This window comes from Sander vitreus, chromosome 16 (genome assembly GCF_031162955.1).
Source record: "Sander vitreus isolate 19-12246 chromosome 16, sanVit1, whole genome shotgun sequence".
NCBI lineage: Eukaryota > Metazoa > Chordata > Actinopteri > Perciformes > Percidae > Sander > Sander vitreus.
This window is the reverse complement of record NC_135870.1, coordinates 20,376,381-20,398,064: the sequence shown is the minus strand read 5'-3', so window position 1 is coordinate 20,398,064 and position 21,684 is coordinate 20,376,381. Positions and strand designations below refer to the sequence as shown.

Sequence of the window (21,684 nt, the reverse complement as noted above, 5' to 3'; positions counted from 1 at the left end):
TGTGTGTGTGTGTGTGTGTGAAGATACAGACAAAAACAAGCAGCCCACGGAGAGGAAATGGATACCAATTGGAGTGTGTTTGTGTGTGAGAGTTGAAATAAGTTGCCTCAGGGTAAGAGATGGACATCAATCTAACAAGAAAACTTACTCCTCCTTCAAATCATCCTCAATGAAGCTGAAGGCAACCATTCAGTGTGTGTGTGTGTGTGTGTGTGTGTGTGTGTGTGTGTGTGTGTGTGTGTGTGTGGTCTTTCATAGGCATTCAAAAGACATTGGGGGTAAACATTTGATTTAACCAAGTGAGCAGGAATGGATTACTTAACTGTGAAGTTAATGAGTGTGTCCACTCTACTTTTACTCACATTTATCTTTGGGTTAAGATATGGGCTAAACATGTATTTGCTACAATTAAGGTTAGGGAAAGGCTCCAGAGAGTGAACATATGTCACTGCAATGTCTGAAATGTAAACTATCCAAATATGGCCTTTGCGTTTGCATCTTTTAGTTTGCGCATAGGGCTGTACAATCCCTTCCTTATTTGTTAGATTGAGAGAGAAAGACAGTGACTTTTCATGTATGACCTTCTAAGTCAGCTTTCCCTTTTTCTAAGGGTTTTTAGTACTAACCAACTACTCAACGAAAGCCAAATGGACTTGGCCTCATAACAAAATCCATGCCCACATCACTGGCGGTTAAGACTTCTGTTATCATTTGGAGCGCTAAGAAAAAGTCTACACCGCAACAGGGTTTACATATAATGGCACCGCTATGATCTGAGAGCGGCTCAGATCGGATTTGTTTACAAAAATGAGACAATGCCAAACATAGAGGAAGAACCCCCTTTCTTGTGTGATGATTCATGGTATAAATTCATTACCAAGCAGACACCACTCTGGCACACAATATACATGTTGTTTTTCATTATAGATGTTGAATATCTTGTCATTACAGAGATGGGAGTGCTCTGTCTAGAGTGCCCTATTTGTCCTATGAATTATCTGTCAAGAATTTGAGAAGAAAAAAAAAAGAGTATTTTTCTTGCCTAGTGTCAGCTGGCAGGCTAAATGATGGATGGCTAATAGGCTCTAAAGATGAGTGATCAGGAACAGAGATTTTAGCTATGCACAGCCTGATGTTTGGAGGGCCACCGCAATTGCACAGCTCTACACAAAGTCTATATATATTTTAGGGATGTTGAATATTTCGGTATCTCGTGATTCAGTTTGATTCTTGATTCAAAACGCTAACCGATTCAAAATTGATTCTCAATTCAATAGATAAGGGTGATCATTTTTTTATTTGCTCCAGTCCGCTATGTGCTAAGAAAGGCTTCAAAGTCAAAAAACTTTGACTTGGTGTTTTACTTGGTTACTGTCTAACGGTTCTTTTGTAGAAAAAGAAGCTGATCTACATTTTCTGGAGTGAGAGTGCTCCTCTGCGCCGTCACTACATCCCCATCGGTGGAGAATACTCTAGTTCCAGGGATGCATGGGTAGCGTTTAGCTAATTTGGCTAGTACCTTGCATATTTAATGAGTCATGTACATTTTCTTCTTCCCCAGGAGATTGTAGAATCCAAAGACGGATTGGCTGAATTTCTTGCTGCTCTATTGTCCGAGAGTTAACATTAGTAGCCATACTGCTATATATATATATATATATATATATATATATATATATATATATATATATATATATATATATATATATTATATATATACATATTATATATATATATTTATACATATTATATATATATATATATATATATATATATATATATATATTTTAGGGCTGTCAGCGTTAACTTAAAACTTAAAATATTAGGGCTGCCAATCGATTAAAAAATGTAATCTAATTAATTACATACTCTGTGATTATTTAATCGAAATTAATCAAATTGCAAATTATGTCCCAACTTAATGTTGTAACTAACTTGCACTTGTATTGGTTGAATAGCTTAAGGTCTTCTAACTGACTGGTTGTTTACTGGCAGACTATGCGTCTTGCAAACTGACTGTGTGACAGGTCACCATGGTGACTGGAGGCTGGATATATGACCCACTGCAGTTGATGTTGTGTTAACCCATGTTGTGATGCTATAAATTGTTTAGCTGACGGCCACTGAAGACAGCAATTGATAGAAGACTGGACAAAGCCGGAAAAGGGCAGGGCAGCAATAACTTCTCCGATGTGACAGCAAAGGAAGAGGATGTTGTATTTCACCAAAGAGCTTTCGAGTTTTATGACCACTTATTTATTAAATTATAATAAACTTTTACTGTCCGTGCTATTTCATTTTTCTTTATCAATCTGTCACTTTCTATCTCTCTATCACTGCACATCACTTCTCTTTGAGAAGATAGTGTCTAAAGATGTCATCCAGAATGTGCTGCTGTGTGTCTGTGTTAATGTGTGTATTCCTGAGTGTTTCCTTTCACATGAGATAGGCACCTTTTCTCAACCATAGTGCAAAAACATCATGCCATGTGGGTATCAGCTGAACACACCTGTACAAAAATACACAGACCCAAGCCCTTGCTTCTATCCATCAGCATATACACGCACACAATTTGATATTTATGCATATCTATCGTTTCTTTTAAGCAAGTGTAGCTTTGTATGTATCCAAAGTGACACACAGAATATAAACACCCTACAGCTATAAACAGTGGTGCAATAATGCAAAGAGGAAGAGAAACAGACATCACAGCGGCACTAAACTTTTACATAAAAATACAAGTCAACGCCCACACAACTGCGGTCTCCCTGTGCTGACATTATGTTGACACACTCCTGGAAGAAGATCACAAAAGCTCCATAAAACTGGTGTGAAGGTGGAGCAAGCACACATACACACACACACACACACAAACACGGGTCTGGGGTCATAGTATGACGTCCTCTGTTCCTAATGCAAACCAGTGTAAACACACAGCCACCACAAACTAGAAGCCAAAACACAGAGGCAGAGAGATGTGGAGGGGAAAGGGATGCATGGAGGGATCTGGAGAATGATATTGAGAGAATGAGACGCAAAGATGATAGAGACAGACAGGCAGGAAAGAAAGGATGGATGTAGGAAAGGACTGGAATAGAAAAAAAAAAAAAATGCTGTAGAAAGTAAAAGAGAAAGAGCAAGAAGGGTGAGAAAATCACTAATTTTGAGGTAAAAAGAGTCAAAGGGTGAAGGAGAAAATGTCAAAAGGCACAGACAGAAGGCTCTGTGCTGTCCTGATAACACTTCCACCCGTGTAAAACATAACAAGCCCCCGGTGTACGTAATAAACTCTGCATAAAATCAAACTATCATCATGATGGTAATCACGACAAGTGTAGCCTGTCATGATGTCGTTATCACTGTAATGCGCGACACTTTAAAGTTTTGTAGGTGACAGTTAACATAATGAAAAAGATGATAAAAATAGAGAGAAAGACAGATAGAGAGAGAGAGAGAGAGAGAGAGAGAGAGAGAGAGAGAGAGAGAAGACAAAGAACAAAAGAGAGAAGTAGAAATAGCGGGACACAGTGGGGTTGTGATAACAGGTACAGAGAAAAGGCAGATTGAAAAAGAGTGAGAGACAAAGAGGAAGAGCAGAATGAGTTTTTGTAGTTTGAATGCAGAATTAAAGTCGATGTTGCCCCAGTGTGTGCCTATGACGTGTCATAAAATCACCTACTGACATCAAGGCAATTACAGTATATTCACTGCCAGGGTAGATCTCTACGGTGTTGTTCTCACAAACATGTAACTGACCCCTGATGAGAAGTTACACAGTGCAACTATCTCTCTCTAATACACACATACACACACACACACACTGTTTGACACCACCAAAGTGTCTTTATGGTGGAAAAAATGACCACTGGTAAAAATAAGTACACGCACACACATGCACTAGCTTGCACGCAGACACGGAGTATACATATATCCATCTCTCTCACACACACACACACACACACACACACACACACACACACACACACAGAGTAAAGATCTATCCATCTCTCTCTCTTGCACGCACGCACACACACACACACACACACACACACACACACACACACACACACACACACAGGTCTATTTATGCATTACATCATTCACCCTGCTGACACAATCTACCATAACATAAAACTCTCATTAATTCAGTATTGGTTCAGCATTCAGTAATTCATCATTGCCAATATGATTAACCAAACTGTCAGACTCCCATACAATCTCATTCATCAAACATTTGCATGGGAATGTTACGTTTAACTTACTGCCCGGAATAAAATCTTGATGGCTGGTGTACTTGGCTTTCTATCAGTTCTGTTGACATGTGGATGGAATGGTACAGGTGTGGTTTCCTGTTTATCCGATGGGAACCTTTTCACTTTGTCCCTATACTGCTGTTACATTTCTTACATAGAATTGGCTTTAAATGGGATCAAAGCCATTTACGATGGTAACATTTTGGATCAGCTCAGGCGAGAATCTATAGAATAGAGAAAGGTTTCTCTGATTTAGACCCGAGGTGGATTTTATAGTGTCAAAAATAAGACATTTGGCATAGGCTCAGATTTTTCATGCCATGGGAGTGATGAATTAAGGGGTTTTCTACTGCAGTGTATAAAAATGTGTCACATTTGGCAGCTTTTTGAAATGGCCTACCATGACTGATGCCAAAGATGTATCTAATTTCACTTGCTAGCCAGCTAGCAGCTGCAGCATGACTCCTGTGGAAATTGAATTTCAAATGTTGCCTATTCCTTATACAGTACTTCCAACAGACTCAAATGGAGGGAGATAGAAAGTGAACACGTATATATGAGAAAATGCTGGCCGGCGGAGATAATACAGAAGTGAATCCCTGTAGGGTTTTGTCTGCTCCAATAAGGAAATTCACTGTTGACTAGAAACTGTTTATCTCAAACCTGTCATTTAAGAATAGACATTATCCATTACATTAGACACTAATGCAGTCACATTATGTATTTAAACAGCCAAACTGAGGGAGAAGGAGGTGTGACTTGTCACAATGAATCTGAGGTATAAATGGATGTACTGTAAATACAATTGAAAATACACTCATGCTGTTTTTTTTTCTTAGATAAAGCCAATGCTGCTTACTTGACTATGGATGGAATCCTTTTAGGAACACGTTGAAAATGTAAGTATTAATTAATTTGCAAAGAAATTCCCACGCACTGTTTAACTTGCAAAAAATATATAAAGTTCAATAGTAGGCAACGTTTCGGTACTAGACTATCTTCTGACAAAAACAGGCAGATTTTGAAAATTAACCTGCTTGTCCCTCTCTGATGCACCTGTCTCACGTTATAGATGTGCAAAGTATTTTTCTGTACTAAGTATTAATTCATGAAAGTGATAATATGCAAAAATGTTGCATTCACCTAATTTTACAACTAGCCATGCAGAATCATATTATTAATAATATCTGAGAGAAAACCTTCAAATAATGAACGGATTTCTGTTGGGTGGGCAGTTTAAAAAGTGAATCCACACATGAAAAAAAAGGTTTTTTGCTAATTACCATATTTACCAAAGGTGTTTTCTTTCCAATTATCCTCAGGGCTACTTGCCATTTACGAGTCAATCCTATCTCCACATCATTAATATGCACAGTCCCAATGTATAAAACATTTCCCATCAGAATAATGGATTTCAAAAGGAGGCCATTGTCAACTCACAGGCCACTGCGACATGCTGTTAAAGTGACCCTCATTTAGCTTTCGTATGATTATTAAAATGCACAGCCATAACTGCAAAATGACCAAATGTCATTTTAACTACTAATCATTTAGAGCTTGTCAGCTGGCAGTGGCAGTTACAGTATCATCACAATTCAACTTTTATATTCAGCCCTTCAAATATTATAACTTACTAATAAAATTGTCATTTAGGGTTTTTACTGTGCAAACAACACAAATATGTACAATTATGTGGATTCATATGGAGCTCCAAAGTGATTATATTATATTATAATAATGAAATAAATAATTTCATGGATACATTGTTGAAAAAATATATAAATGAAACAATCATTTGTGTATAATTTAAGACTTTTTTAAAAAACTCAAATCTTTATAACATGTTATTTCATCCTTATTGACCTGATTATTTTCAACAGCGTTTTATAAGACTTCATAATATATATGTATCATGGCATTTTTTCCAATAACACTTATATCTCATGCCACTTTTTATTTAATAATGTCACTTTTCATGACAGATATGTAGTCACCGCCCTTTCACCTTTCAGCCAATCATGTCCCCTGCCTCTTAAGCTAGCAAGCTCAACAACTGCTACCAGATTTAGCCATTTAGCACCTGTTTGATTGACACAGTGACATCCTAGAACCACTCCCGATTCAGCAACCAGCGGCCTGTTGCATTAGCTGACCATAAGTTTGATGGTATAAGTTAATGTATTGGTGTGGAGCCAGCAGGACAGCCACAACAGAGCCAGAACAGAGCCAGCACATAATCATTACATTTCCATGGTGCTTGAAGTCACAACAACTATTAAGTACAGCTGCAAGAGTTCTATATTCTTGCACATTGTTTTTAGTCTTTCCTTTTGCACAGACATAACGTTACAAGCTCAAATTCATAAAATCTCTCATTATTAATTCATCTATTTCATTTGGAGTTGAAATTGCATCGTGGTCGGTTGCACCACTCATTTCTATTCTGCAGCAATGACCCAGTTTCCCCTTTGAGATGATTAAAGATTCATCTTGTTTTATTTGAAATGATATCCGGCGGGCAATTGTCTGGCTACTCACTGCCGATGTGGAGGTAGATGGTGTCCCGCCTCTCTCCGTGAGGGTTCTGGAAGCAGCTGTAGAGTCCGTTGTGGCCCAGGTCCACTTCGTTCAGCACCAGTCTGGGACCCTCTAGATGATGCTGGGCCTTCACATCGGTCCCGTTCACCTTCCATGACACTGATGCGTCATTGTCCAGGGAGCCGCACTGCATGGTGACATCACTGCCCATTCGCTCATACTGGTTCCTCGCAACTGGAAACAGACACAGGCAGAGATTGAGTGTCAGTAATATCAACAGCTAATAGCAAGTGACTTGTCTGCGTGGTTAAATCACAGCCCTATGTGGATACTGACTCGGAGCACATGGAGACAAGACAGATCAAATCAAAGCCTTTGCTTAATACTTAATTATAGCAGTATATACAACAAGAAAAACTATTCTGTGAGGGGACATAAATGCTTATTCTGCCATATTGGTTCCTAGCAAGAATAACAAGAAACAGGCACAAGCAAAAGCAGAATTTTATCAGTTTTTTACTCATATAATAACTGTATATGGACACATGGAATTATTATTATCTGGCTTATAGTTAAATACTTTTAATTTCAATCAATGTTGGGTTATTTATTATTGTCCACCAATGCACATTGCTTAGCCACTGATTTGCAGGGATTGGGGGAAATCAATACAGCAAAGTATCGCGATATTTTCCGTGGCAATGAGTTGCACATGAGAATTGATCTTTTTAGTACTGAAAAAATTAAATCAATTGCTTTTAAAGTCCACTAGATGGTAAAATGAACAAACAGAGAAATGTATCTTTTTAGATAAAACAGATGTTGACAAAGTTTTCCTTTAGGGACAGAATTTAAAAGGTGGAAAACGGGTAATAAATTGCAATATGTCGAAGAATATCGCAAAATAATTAAAATCACTATGACATCATACAGAAGTATCGTGATGATATCGTATCGTGGGGCCTCTGGTGATTCCCACCCCTACTGATTTGTAGTGGCAGGGAAGGACAAAGGAGGAAAATGTAAAAAAACAAAAGAAAAAAAAAAAAAGTTAATAAATAGTTCTGATTTTCAAATATTGCCAATCCATTATAGTGAGTGACGAATGGGAAAAGAAAGTCATGTTTTCTTTCCATACAGTGAGCCAGCACTGGAGGAAAAAGCTATTTTCACTTTAAAAACCGGGGAGATTTTAGCAAAAGTCTCTTTCTTTTCTGACCTGTGTTACACATATTGCTTTTATTCTTCTATCAGCGACCTCATTGCAGACACTGCCATTGTCCATGGGGTCAGAAAAGTTGTAGGGACCGTGACCCCGGGGGCTAAGGGATATATGCCAGCCTGATGGAAGTTGTAGCCAGGACACTGGGGTTATTAGCCCTGCTCTGTTTACAAGTCCCATGGGCCCTGTCATGACCACACAAAGTGAAGACCTCAGATTAACACTTAAACACTGAGGATTGGCAGCACAACAAGAAAAAACAATAAAATATTGATCCCCATCTTAGGAAAAGCCCCCGCCTATGAAGAAAAGACAACAAAAAAGTGCTCCCATGGGATCGGATGCTGTCAAGATCCTTGTCTTACTCTGATGTCTCTCTCCCCGTCTCTCCTTTTGTCCATCTGTCCCCCTCCCTTCTTTATTTCTCACTACAATGCCTCTCATTTTTGAGGGGTTATTTCTTGAGCTAGTTTCCTTCTCACGATCTCCTCAGACATGCCTCTTAACGCAGCTGGTACAGATGTCAAACGTAGTGTGTCATGTATATTTCATGTCCCATAACAGAGCCATCTATATTTAATAGGACAAGATCCCATTAACATTACCCTGACACTGTTTGTTCTCTCTCCGTCTTCCTCTCTATCTCGTCGTTCTTCACCCTCTCCCAAGTCCTTACTCTCTGCTCTCCGTCTCTCACCCATCTCCATCTTTTTTTTTCTCTCTCTCCTCACTTAGTCTGTCCATCCCAGTTATCTCCATGCGTGCCCTCCCCATTTCCCGGAGTCCAAATAATGTGCGTGCATATGCATGTTAGTGGCAAGAAATGCCAATTCCCTTTGATCTCCTCCTCTGTCGAGGCACTTTGAAAGGATGTGTGACTTTATTTACATAAAAAGTGATTTGCATCTCAGCAAAAAAGCATAAAGTTCGACTTTGATGTCAGCTTTGATGACGATGCTAGTGCCCTTGTGCTTTATGTGACGAGGAAGTGGAGAAGAAGAGAAAGAAGAGAAAGAGGAAGAGAGAAAGAGGAGAAGGGAAACTTTCCTGCGTTATACTTATCGTTACTGTGTCAGTGAACATTCCTGAAAACTTTCTGAGGGAATCATAATTGAACAGCATGAGTGTTATTAAATCTACAATGTTATCAAAGTGAGAGAGCGTATTATTAAAACCTTTAATCATTTAGAAAAGGTCTCTGCATGAAAATTCCTTCGACCGCCTTTAGGTGGCATCAAGTTGTGGTGAAATCATAACCGATGTCATCAGAAAGGAGGATATTTTCAATGATCATGCCCCTTAGAATGTTATGCAGAAAATACCTTCTTGCAGCTTTTTCCCCATGAATGTCCTTCTGAGTCTCAACACAGCGCTGATTCTTTGACCTACCCCCACCCCACGCTACATCCCATCCTTTTTATCTTCTTGGGTTACATCACTCTTTCTCTACCTCTCTCCTTTCCAACATCCATTCTCTTCTCTAGCCTTTGCTCCTTCTCCCTCCCTCTGCGCTTCATTTTTGTCCTCTCCCTTTGAACTTCTTCTTGTCTTTTTCCTGTCGTATCAGAGTCCACCCTATCCTCCTCCTCCTCTCCTCCACTCTGGCAGTCGCTCTCTATCTTTATCTCTCATCCTCCACCCCTGCCATCGGCCTCAAGCCGTATCCTGCTTTAAACTTTAAGTTCTCCCGCTCTCGTCTTTCTCATCCTATTTTTCTTGTTCAGTCGTCTCTCTTTTTTTTCTTCTACGCCTCTGCCTCTTTGTGTTTCTTTTGTAATCTCTCCTATATTGTCAGCTAGTTTAAACAAAATAAAAAAAAAGATAGCAGTCATTTAAAGGTCCAACGTGTAGGAATTTCTCCCATCTAGCGTTGAGATCATTTATCGCAATCAACTCTCTCGCGCCACGCAGTTCAAAGTACGTATTACAGCTACGGTAGCCTTCATGCTTCAAAAAGCTGGTCTCTTGCTCTTTTCAATATAATTTTTCTTTTTCTGGGCAAAGAAGAAGACTTCTGTTCCTGAAATTTTGTTTCCTTCTTCAAACTTGCCGGGGGCCGGGAAGCTACGATACCCATTAGCAGCATTAGCAGCACCTGTGAGTTTATCATGTGACAGCGAAAAAGCGAAAGGTGGAGCAGTATGTCCTGTATGTCCCTTACCGGCTAATGTATTTCAAGATGGCGCATGGATATGGAGCGTCTACAGCAGTTCATGCGAATGCAAATGTAAAATGTCAAGTCAAAAGGAATACTTGGAATTGACGGTGGTGGTCAATATTCTTGAAAAAGGACATATTCTTGAAACGGGCAACACATATTTTGATAATGAACAGGAGTGTTTCCCTAACGTTTTTGAAGTTGGTAAGTTCATATAATAGACTAAATGTGAGGGTGTATCTATTTTCAAAAATGAGATAAAACATTTTAAGCAGTAACTATTGCCCTTTAAGCTAACAAGCCACATGCCAATGATGTAAAATGTTAAAATAATATCCTTGCACGTGACATGCAAAATGTTCCACTATGACGTTTTTAAGGCCAACTCTTGTTTATCTAGACAACACAGAACTTTACTGCAATGTGAAGATAGATCTATCTCTGGCAACAGATACACAACAGGTACTGAAGAGACTTGTGAGTAGCGATGGTCCGATACCATTTTTTGCTTCCCAATACCGATTCTGATACCTGAACTTGTTTATCGGCTGATGCCATGGCCACAGAAAATACTTGTTTCTTACTGGCTGGCAGGTGTCCATTAAAAATAATCAATGCCTGCAATAAACTGCTGGTTACCAAAGCAGAAATATTGCTGCTAGGTGCTGCCCATGAACTACTAAAGCTCACTTATATTATCCTAACTATGGGTTAAACTGACTACAAACGTAAATGTAGGACATTGCCTCCTCCTTGTCTATAATTTTTATTTATCAGCATGTTTTATCACTCACTTTATTCTAAATTGTTATTATTGTAAACAAATTCCATGAAATGTCCAAAACCAACGAGTTCCTCCTCTCAGTACTTATCTGACTTCTTTACCCTGTCTGTGGCACTCAGCCCAAGCCCATTTGTGTCCACTGAAAATGTTAATCTTTGAGAACAGATCACAACTTCACTATAACCCCTTTCCAAAAACAGCTGGCCACTGTAGTTTTCCACCAAACATTAGTCAAAGAGGAATAAATAGTGCATTTGTTGGGGACAATTTTCGGCTGTGGATGGATTTATACAATGTGGCTCATTGATGTGTGTTTTAATAGTTTCTTGAAAACAATGGAGCGGTTTGGCACAGAGGAATAGGCTTCATGGCTTTGGCTGCACCGGCAATACATGATAGTAGGAGCAAGACATTGTTGGTTTTGGTCTGTTCATTCAATTTGTTGACAATGCGATAAAAGAAAAATTCCAACCTCAAGCTTTATCTTACGAGTTCTGGTTTTGGTCCCGGTTCGTGTGTCATGTGTGACAGCACATTCAGGTGTCCCTGCTGTAAAATCCCTTGCTGTTACCTTCCGTCAATGCCTCTGTCTATCCTCCTGTGAGATATTCTCACTGTCTGCGTTTCCCTTATCTCTTCTCCCTCTGGGTATATCTCTCTGCTCTCCTTTCCCTCTTCACTCTCCATCACTTTCTCTCCCTCTCACCTTGAATCTACTCCTTCTGAAATGTCAGCATTCATTGGCAGTATGTATTACTGTTCATGAGTATTCTGCACACATGCCACACATGCTAAATACACCTTAAAGCAACAGTGGAAACACAAGCGGATACGATTATGAGTTCACTCATGTACTCAGTCACAGGTATGCACAGGCTCTCACACCACCCTGCATAATGTCCTCATGCCTCATCACCATACAGACAAGCAGGCCTAATAACCATAATGGCATTCAGCTCAAGTGCTATTGATCTCTCGATAATAGACAGGGCATTGTAAGCAGCGTTGGAACACTGTTACTCCCTACCAAATGACAATGATAATCATCTGTGTCCTTCACAAACCTTATATTTCACTATTCATGCTCATTACTCTGCTTATTTATGTTGATGCCAACTGACAGGGCCCCTCATGATTAAACAGTCTATAACCCTCCTGGAGACAAAGTACTTTAGATAACTTAAGTTATTTTCAAATGTACACAAGTTGTGTGCACTGCGATAAAGAAGAAGGCAAATGAGTTATACCACTGATAAAATGACAACAAAACAGAAGATAAACAATTACATAACACAGAATCGAGGACACTTCATACTGCTGCAACTGAACTTTATCTCATTTGAGTCCAATTCGATGAACTGTACCCACTATGGAGCTTTTCTGTTTTGTTTCAGTGATGTCCAACATTAAACTGCAAAGGCATACACCTACATGTAATGTGTGGTTGCATATATACTTAGAATGGGCCGGGGTATTTAGAAGTCCATGTCAAATCAGTGAAAGGTTAAATTTCTTTCTCTTTTTGATATTTCTTAACTTCGACAACTGTAGACCACACACATTCATAAATGCATGATGGCCTACACAAAGTTAGCTTAAATAAAACTAAATGCATCATTTAATCTCCAGAGTTTTCCCTGGCTTTGTGGAAAACCCACTCCTAATTTCCACCGGTTGCCTCAACGGCTGCGGAACGGCTCTGTGCTCTGCTGTCGGTCAATACCCACCAGTTCTGGATTTGTTGCGGTACGTCTGCGGCCATGACTGACAGCTGAAGTCACGAGGACCCACGAGATTTCGCAAATTCACGTAGAATAGAACCACAAAACCAACAACAGTTTGTTTCCATCCAGAGGAGTAGAGGGGAAACAACTCTGTGCTGTGTTTTCAAGGTGTAGTGCAGGGAAATATGATCCACCGTGAGCACGGTGTATTTTACTTTGAAAATTATCCGGATGTTTTGTTTTGTTTCTGTGCTCGACTTCCTGTCCCTCACTATCTGAATTGTGCTGACTTGCTGCGGAGCTCTCCGGCATCCGGGCAAAAATAGAAGCACTGCGTATCTGTTCCGCAACCGGTGGAAATTAGCTGTTAAGTGAGCATATTTGGCAGGTTGGTTTAGGCGTCCTTCCTCAGGAAAATGTTTTTCAATAAAATAAATGCTATTTCCCCCATACATTTTGAGTCTCTTTGTGGGACTTTGTCTCTTGTGGGATTTGGCATCTCTTTGTAGTCCTGTGTGTAATTTTTTTCTTTGAACGTTTTATACATAGAAGGATTCTGCAAGGCACTTAGGGTGTTGTAGTTCTTATGCAGCCCCATGGTGTTTTCCCAGAGCAGAACATTACCATAAAGAGCCAACCTAATGCCATGTTGTGAGGTCACTGGTGTTAAGACCCGCAAGACATTGCAAGCACACATCTCTGTCCAGAGGCCTTTTAAAGAATAATTAACACACATTCACACAAGCCCACGAGCAATGCGTGTATGGGTCCATGGGCTGCTTACTTAAATGACATAAATGATGAACACACAACACACATGCCTCTGCACATACATGATAAAGTCAAGCATTACACTTTAGCACAGAAATGCACACACAAAGACCAACACAAACACTGGATGATAAACACATATACACGCGCACACACACACTTGTATAACGCCTTCATAAACATAATGTTATACAGTACACTTGAGAAATGACCTCAGATATACACACACACCCACACACAAACACACACACACACACACACACACACACACACACACACACACAATTCAGAGCTGGTCAGAAGAGGAAATGTAGGTGGGTCAGATTATAAATCCATGTGTGTTCAACATACCAATGAGATACAGGGAAGAGAAGTCGAGGGAGATCAGAACCAGATTTATAACTTGTCTTGGAGACACAAGAGAGTTAATGCTGTGTTATTTGCTTCATGTGAACAGAAGGACACTCGTAAATTCATGTCTTTATCCTTTGTACCTTGATTAACTGTAATTCAACCAGAAAAATCAATTATTGTCAAGTTATCATAAGCCCAGTGTCACAGAGGATATTCATGAGAACAAGTGGCCCCACTGTTTGATTAGCTGATTAAACACTGCAAGAATACATGTCAAACATCAGGTGGCATCGGCCACAACACTATTATACGTGAGGAGATTGACTTGGAGGAAGACGTTGGCTTAAGGCTTACTGAACTTAAAGAAATGCTTAGAGGATAGTTTGGATATTTTGAAGTCAGGTTGACGTTCAGCTCACCCCCAGTTTGGAGAAGCAGGCGGCAGTACTGACACGGAAGCTATGCAATGTACTGCTGAAACATATTTTTGGAGTATGGTGACATAATTTATAGACATGCTGCTGCTACCACTCTCAAACCCCTGGACTCAGTTCATCACTCTGCCCTCAGATTCATCACGGGAGATCCTTATGACACTTACCACTGTACTCTGTATAACAAAGTTGGTTGGACCTCTCTGGCACAAAGGTGCGAAAAACATTTATGTCTTTTCATCCATAAAACTCTCGTTGGCATGTCACCACCATATTTAGCATCTATGCTGAACAGGATCACAGGACCATACCAAACTGGCTCAACACGTTTCCTTATGCTTCATGTTGCACAGGTTAACTCTGAGTTTGGTAAATCTGCTTTTAGTTTCTATGCACCAAAAGCATGGAACCACCTTTAATATTCACTTAAGCTGGACACTCTTCCTACCCCTGCACGTTTTAAGATTGTAATTTCAGATCACTTCACTTCTGTGTGTGATTGTTTTCATTGAGTATTATTAACTTGTTATGTGCTTTATGTGTTCAGCACATTCTCACGAAAGGGTCCGTATGATATTGTACGAAAATGTATGCACACCAAAACCTACGAAATACTAAGAAATTAGGAGACTGCCGGCTGGTCACGTGACGCCGAGCGGCAGTTGCTAGTTGCTTAAGCCGCTACAGAGCTTCGCAATGCGGGCTATGGACCTCCTTAACAGCTCGGTCGTATCAGCAGCCTTTAGTAGATGTGTTTAGGGTAAAGAGCACCGTGGGCTGCCGCTCGTTTCGGCGGAGATTACGGTTAAATGTAGTCCATAAAATATGAGCATTTTTCCACAACGACTAGTTAAGATTAGGAATCAAAGGAGTCTGGTGGCTTTGAAGACGCCATACAGTAGATGGATATAACAGCTTCAGTTCCCAGTTGGAAAGGACTATCTGACGGCAAGGTAAAGCGGGTAAAACATTGTAAATAAATATATACTTTTAAACCAATACGGATTTAATTTTTTTTTGGTGGGCCCTTTTTACATGGCTAAAATATGTTTAGCTCCTGCTGCTGTCCCCGTCCACAGCAGTAGATTACTCAGCTTCGGTCTCAGTACTCCTGCTTGCTTCTCCAAACTGGGAGCGTGCTGACTGCCATCTACTGTAGGTTATACACTGACTATGGATAAATACCTCATATCACTTGTGGGGTGGCAGTAGCTCAGTCCATAGGGAGTTGGGTTGAAAACCGGAGTTGCCGGTATAAGTCCCTATACAGAACAAAGTGCGGAGTGTGGACTGTGGTGGTGCCAGTTCACCTCTTATGCACTGGCAAGGTGCCCTTGAGCAGGGCCCCAACTGCTCAGTGCGCCTGTCCATAGGCAGTCACAGCCACCTCACTCTAAACATCTCTCCATTTGTGCATGTATAGGTATATAGGCATGTGTGCATTTGTCTATTTCAGGCCTGTGTGTAACAACAGAGGGAAAAAAATGGAATTTAAAAAAAAATACAACCCCCCCATATCCAAACCATCCCGTAATTTTATTCAGCACCTGTGATGTAGGATTAACCAGCTGATCTGTACATGCACAAATGGTTAAAAGAAATGCATGCAGCATCGAGGGATATGACATAGAACTTCCAGGAAACTTGGAAGTTCAACATCATGTGCTTTTTGGGGGGGATTTTTGACTTTTGTTGATGATGTTACAGGGATTTATTGTGTTGGTTTGTCAGTAGTGTCACATTACCTAGTCATCAAGGACTCATTCATCTTTGCCATTTTGACATCAAGGACCACACTGTAAACACATCTTGGACTTCATCGAGTCATCCTTGAGATTTTTGTAGTTGTGTGTGATTTAATGTCGTCCTCCTCCACATTTCAAATGAACAAAAGAAAACTTAAGCTAAAATCCTAGAGGCAGCAAATCAGAAAACTGTCATATGAATTGTTTTTGTAATGGCCATATGGATTGTTTTGAAAGGCACTGACAAATTATATTGTCTAACAGGGGCCATATGGATCATTTTGGGAATGAATAGCAAATGGCCTTTCTGGTTGTTAAGGTATGCCGACTTGTTATCCTTCTGTCATCGCTGTTTCACAAAAAGAGCTTAGTTTTTCTTTCAAAATAGGACTGTTCCTACAAATATCCCTCTACAATTCAAAGTTGTTACAATTTATAAATTTGCAAATCACATGGACTCCCTGCATTGAGCTCAGTTTGAATTATCCTCTGAGTTGTTGGGGGAGCAGCAGCAGAATAAGAGGCCATCCACACGGAGATGCTTTTTGGTGTAAACGCACACGTTTTGCATCGTTTTGGGGTGAAAAAATTCAAAAACGGCTCCCCTTGTGTCTTCGTTTGGACGGCGAAGCCGCATACTTGCGTATTGATGATGTCATCGCCACACCCCTCGACCTCTAGCCTTGGACCTCTTATCCCGCGACAACGTCTCATAACAACAACAATGGCGGACGACATGCTTGTGTTCGTGCTGGAGAAGATATTGAGCCTATTAGGGTTACTAGGGCTGTTTGGTTTCTTCTTCTACTGTCTGTTTGCAAGCTTTCAGTGTACAAGCTTTATGTGCATGCTCTGTTTTTTTGTGAATTTCTGTAGCAGAAACAGCGCCACCTATAGGCTTGGAATATGAGGTAGTATGAGGTATGAGTCATTTACAAATGGATCCGTTTGGACGCATATATTCTTGAAACGATGCCAGGGAAGACGGGGGAAAAAAATATTGTTTTGGTACGTGTGGACGTGGCCTAAAAGAAACCGGGAAAACTCTAACATACAGCTAAACAGCCTGACATTCACACAGACTAAGACAGGTATATGCAGCGACATAAACACACAACCCATAAGACAAATACACACACACACACACACACTAGAGCTTAGATCGGGCCCAAAAAAATCAAGCCCGACCCAACCCGAGCCCGTGCACGTTGTGTCCGAGACACAAATGCCTGATCAAGGTCCCGGCCCCGCCCGTGGATAGTGGTGGAAAATAACGGCCCGGCTCGGGTCGGGCTCGGGCAGAGAATCTAAACTCTAACACACACACACACACGTTTGACTACATTAGAAAACTGATTACATTTGATCATGGAGAACCAGCTATGAGAGCCTGTATGTGCATGTATGCGTTTCAATTCACAGAATATCTGCCACTTAAAAGAGTGTGGCTCTATCATTCTGCATCAGTGACTTCACATGCATGTGTGTTTAAAGAGTGTGTTTGTGTGAGTAACCAGCTATAAGTTCCGATCCGACTCCACAACAGCGGCGTGAAATGAAATGGAAAGTTCATTTCAAAGTGTTATATTCCCTGAGTCTGTGTGTCCGTGACAGTGCATGATTGCGTGTGTTTCAGTGTGATTGTGTATGTATGTTTGTCTGTGACAATGTGTAGTTCTCAGTGTGTGTGTGTGTGTGTGTGTGTGTGTGTGTGTGTGTGTGTGCGCGTGTCTGTGTGTGTGTGCGTGCGTGTGTAGCCCTCCTTGTGGATTGATTGACATGCGCATATTAGACCGTGTCGCTTTCTAGCTGGGCTGTAGCTCACTAGCGCATTTATCAGTGAATCACATTTGTATGCCTAAGGGGGGGCCATGGCTTTCGAAAGTCCAACAGTAAAATATTGGATTGGCTGACACACAGAGATAGAGCCCAGGAGATTATCAGTTTAGGTTTAGGAGATCACTTTTTTTTTTTTTTTTTCAATCGGTGGCTGCGCATGCTGATGCTGCCTGGGCCACCTACACCGGCGCAGAGAAATAAAAGGCACACAGCTGAACAGAGATTTGGTAAAGCAGTGGTTATCGATTTTTTTTCCTGCAGAGAGATACCTTTTCTTCTCCTGTGTTTTCACTTTAATTGGAAATTGAAAGCTTAATTTTAAGAGATCACCGTTTATCATGAAATAATGGGGCTGCAAGGTTATGGCAAAAAATATCACAATCACAATTATTTTGATCAATATTGAGATCTCGATAATTTACCACAATTATTTATTGATTTTGGGGACAAAATATTTGTAGTGCGCCTTTACATTTAAATAAACAGAGCACTGCTTTCACTTCTATGGTGTGCTACATTCCTGCTAATGTACAGATATTTGGATATTTGTTCGTTGAGTAGTTATTTGGTTTTTAATTTTGGGATTCGGATATTCGTTTTCTTTGTTTTGTCTTCAATACTGTAGAATGACAGAATTCTCAAAAACGAATGCCTTTAATTCTCTCTCTCTCTCTCTCTCTCTCTCTCTCACACTCACACACACACACACACACACTCACACACACACACACACACACACACACACACACACACACACACACACACACACACACACACAAATGCTAAAGACCAGTCTCTGTGTGAATTGAAATAGTTTTGTAGCAGTCTGTTAAGTATTAAACATCTGCATGAGTGTATGGGTATTGAAGTAAATAAATATTAGTAAGTAAGTACAAGTAAGTAAAAGATGTGCTACTGTATGCAACGTTATTCTTTATGAATAATGATCGAAGGGATGCACTTTTCTCCCCGCTTAAGCACCCACAAAAACAAATACAAGGTTAAATGTAATGTACAGTACAGAATATTTCATGCTTTTCTCAGTCTTATATGACTGTAATATAAATATGAATTATTATTGGGCTATTGGTCAGGCTCTGGGTAGTCCTTATCAACGACGTTTCATTTCCATTGTTCAAGTGCCGCTGGAAATTCCGCCGGATGACGCCACCTTCTGCTTTCTTTGTGTTGGAGTTCTAAACTCCGGTGGATTCATGAGGACTAGGGTTAACTGCTCCTCAGATCTCTGCAGGGTAAATCCAGACAGCTAGCTAGACTATCTGTCCAATCTGAGTTTTCTGTCGCACGACTAAAACAACTTTTGAACGTACACGTTCCACCAAAACAAGTTCCTTCCTGAGGCTATTTTGCAGCGGCACCGTTATTGTTTCCAGCACTTAGCGCTGCCCAAGAAAAAAGTAATTAAGAGATTAATGAAAATAGTTGCAGTCCTTGTAATGAATGTTCATGTTATTTGCACTTTTGAGGTTGAACTGTGTGCATATTTTCTGTCGGCGTATGATAATTCACACAAGTTATTTATTTATTTTTCACCCCATTTTCTAATCTTTTTTGTTTGTTTTTTTACAACCAGAAAGACATTTCTTGCCTCAGTCAGCATGAGGCAAAGCTGGTTAAGCAGGTTCCTCAGATATTTCTGTGAGGTATGATACAGCAAAATGCTAAATCCCCCCCCCCCAGTGATTTATAAAACAGGGATCAGATTAACTGCTGTATGACATAATAAGCATCGCAATAAACTGCTGTTGGCACTTTCACGGCCTTGCACATATTAATACACTGATACAGATGCTCTGTAGATCTCTGTCCTCATGTAGTATAATGCTTACACACACACACACACACACACACACACACACACACGCGCAGAGGCCACACAGGCGCCAAAAAACAAACACACTGTGATAAAAGTATGCACAAACATACACACTTCTGCACCCAAACACACACACACTCTCGCACATACACTTCCTCTCCAAACATCTTGGAATTAAGTTATCACTTTATCCACTCCTGTCTCTTTCCCACAGAGAGATTAACATTCACTCTCTCTCTCTCTCTCTCTGCTTTTGCCTCCCCTTTCATGTGAGCACTGAGGCAGCTGCAGCTGTGTAAGTGTGTTTGTGTGTGTGTGTGTGTGTGTGTGTGTGTGTGTGTGTGTGTGTGTGTGCGTGCATGAGTCATGGCACCAACGCTCAAATAAATCCACTTCCTGTTTCCTGCCACCTTATCTCGGCCCCCACCGCACATGTAGATGTACAGTGTGTGTGTGTGTGTGTGTGTGTGTCTGTGTGTGTGTGTGTGTGTGTCAGTCTGATCATCGGCCTCATCATCTGGCTTGCAGAAGCCACTGGAGAAGACAGAAAGATTTGCAGGCAACAGGGTTAATTGACACTTCACATTTTCGATGTCCGTGTTCTGGGAGGAACATGGAAGCAAGAGAGATAAGAGGGGGTGTAAAAAAGGAGAGGAAGGAGTGGAGACATAGACAGATGGAGTGGAAAGATGATCTGGAGGGGAGCAGTTGGGAGGAAAAAGGGGGACAGCACAGGAGGGAGGAAGAATTGTTGAGAGCGAGAAGGCCAGTTAATATTTTACAAGCCTGGATTAGAGTGGTCGTGAAATGAGGAATGGGAGAAGGATTCCTGAGAGTCAGCTACAGAGAGAAGGAGAGAAAAGGAGTGGGACAGCTGGGTAACGCTGCTTTGATCGGAAACATCTGTAGCTTTCCGCGGCGGAGAGAGAAAAACAGCGAGTGGTGGGAGAGACATGACTGCATCCTGCTTCATCTGTTTGTCTGGACAAGTTTCAGCCTGATCTGCGTCTGGTTTCTTTTTTAAATCAGCGCTCGAGTTTGTTCGTAAAGGACCGTACTTTGTGGTTTCACACAAATCACATCTATGCATTTTATTTAATTTAATTTTTGTTTTGGTTTGTAGAATATAACATGTCTTTTCACCAACACTCACCACTACGCATCCAAAATGATGTTCCTGCTGCAGGAGGACACTGATGATCACACAACTAACAATAAACAGCATTCTTGTGCAACACTGACAATTCGAAAAAGGCTTCACGAAATAGAAAGTGAAGAGCAAAATGAGAAGGCATGAACAAGTTCCTAAAGATCTCCCTGTAAGTAAAAAGTTAAAACAAAATAAAGGCTTAACCTACAAAGTGTTTGCAGAGGAAATTGTATTTTGAAAACTGGATCTCCACCCAGAAAATGGTATTGTTATTATTTATCAAAAATATATCTGATTCAAAACCAAGTACACTGTGTCCTACATACAGTACATATGCAGTTTGGAGTACAGCACTTGTGTATTTCTGCTGACCTTTTTGCCAAATTATACCATAGGTTTTTTTTAAATTGATTTCCCATCCAGGCAGCCACTGGTTTCCATTCCTTCCACTACGTTTGGACAGACAACTGGCAGACATTGGGAGTCTTGCTTGATATAGGTGATCCATCATGGTGAGCACTACATCCCCATTAGTTTCTGTCACATCAGCAAAAGAGCCAACATCTAAACATCTAATTTACATTGTGTTGACCCACCATGACGTCAGCAATGTAGTCTCTAACCAGACTGGCTGTGTCAGCTCTCAGCAGACTGTAATCACTTGGATATGAATGTCTATTCCAACCCATAATTATTCTGGTGGAATTCCGAAGTGAAATAGATATGTAAATATAATTTTTAGAAGAAACTAAAAACTAGAAAAGGCTAAGTAATATAAAGTGCACTCAGTGGCAGCATCCGATAGGCAGTATGTGATTGTTATTATCTGCTTTTATAATGAACCGTGTATCTAATAAATAAAAGTTTTCTGACTC

General features: G+C 40.4%; 1 protein-coding gene across 3 annotated transcripts in view; it reads right to left on the bottom strand.

Moving 5' to 3' along the window:
• cntfr (ciliary neurotrophic factor receptor) overlaps positions 1–21,684 on the bottom strand; it is a 265,866-nt gene that overhangs the window by 104,388 nt on the left and 139,794 nt on the right. For all 3 annotated transcript variants that reach the window (XM_078272045.1, XM_078272044.1, XM_078272043.1), the window contains one exon: positions 6,792–7,025. In XM_078272045.1, the coding sequence (XP_078128171.1) occupies positions 6,792–7,025 (234 nt within the window). The remainder of the gene's footprint in view (positions 1–6,791; positions 7,026–21,684) is intronic.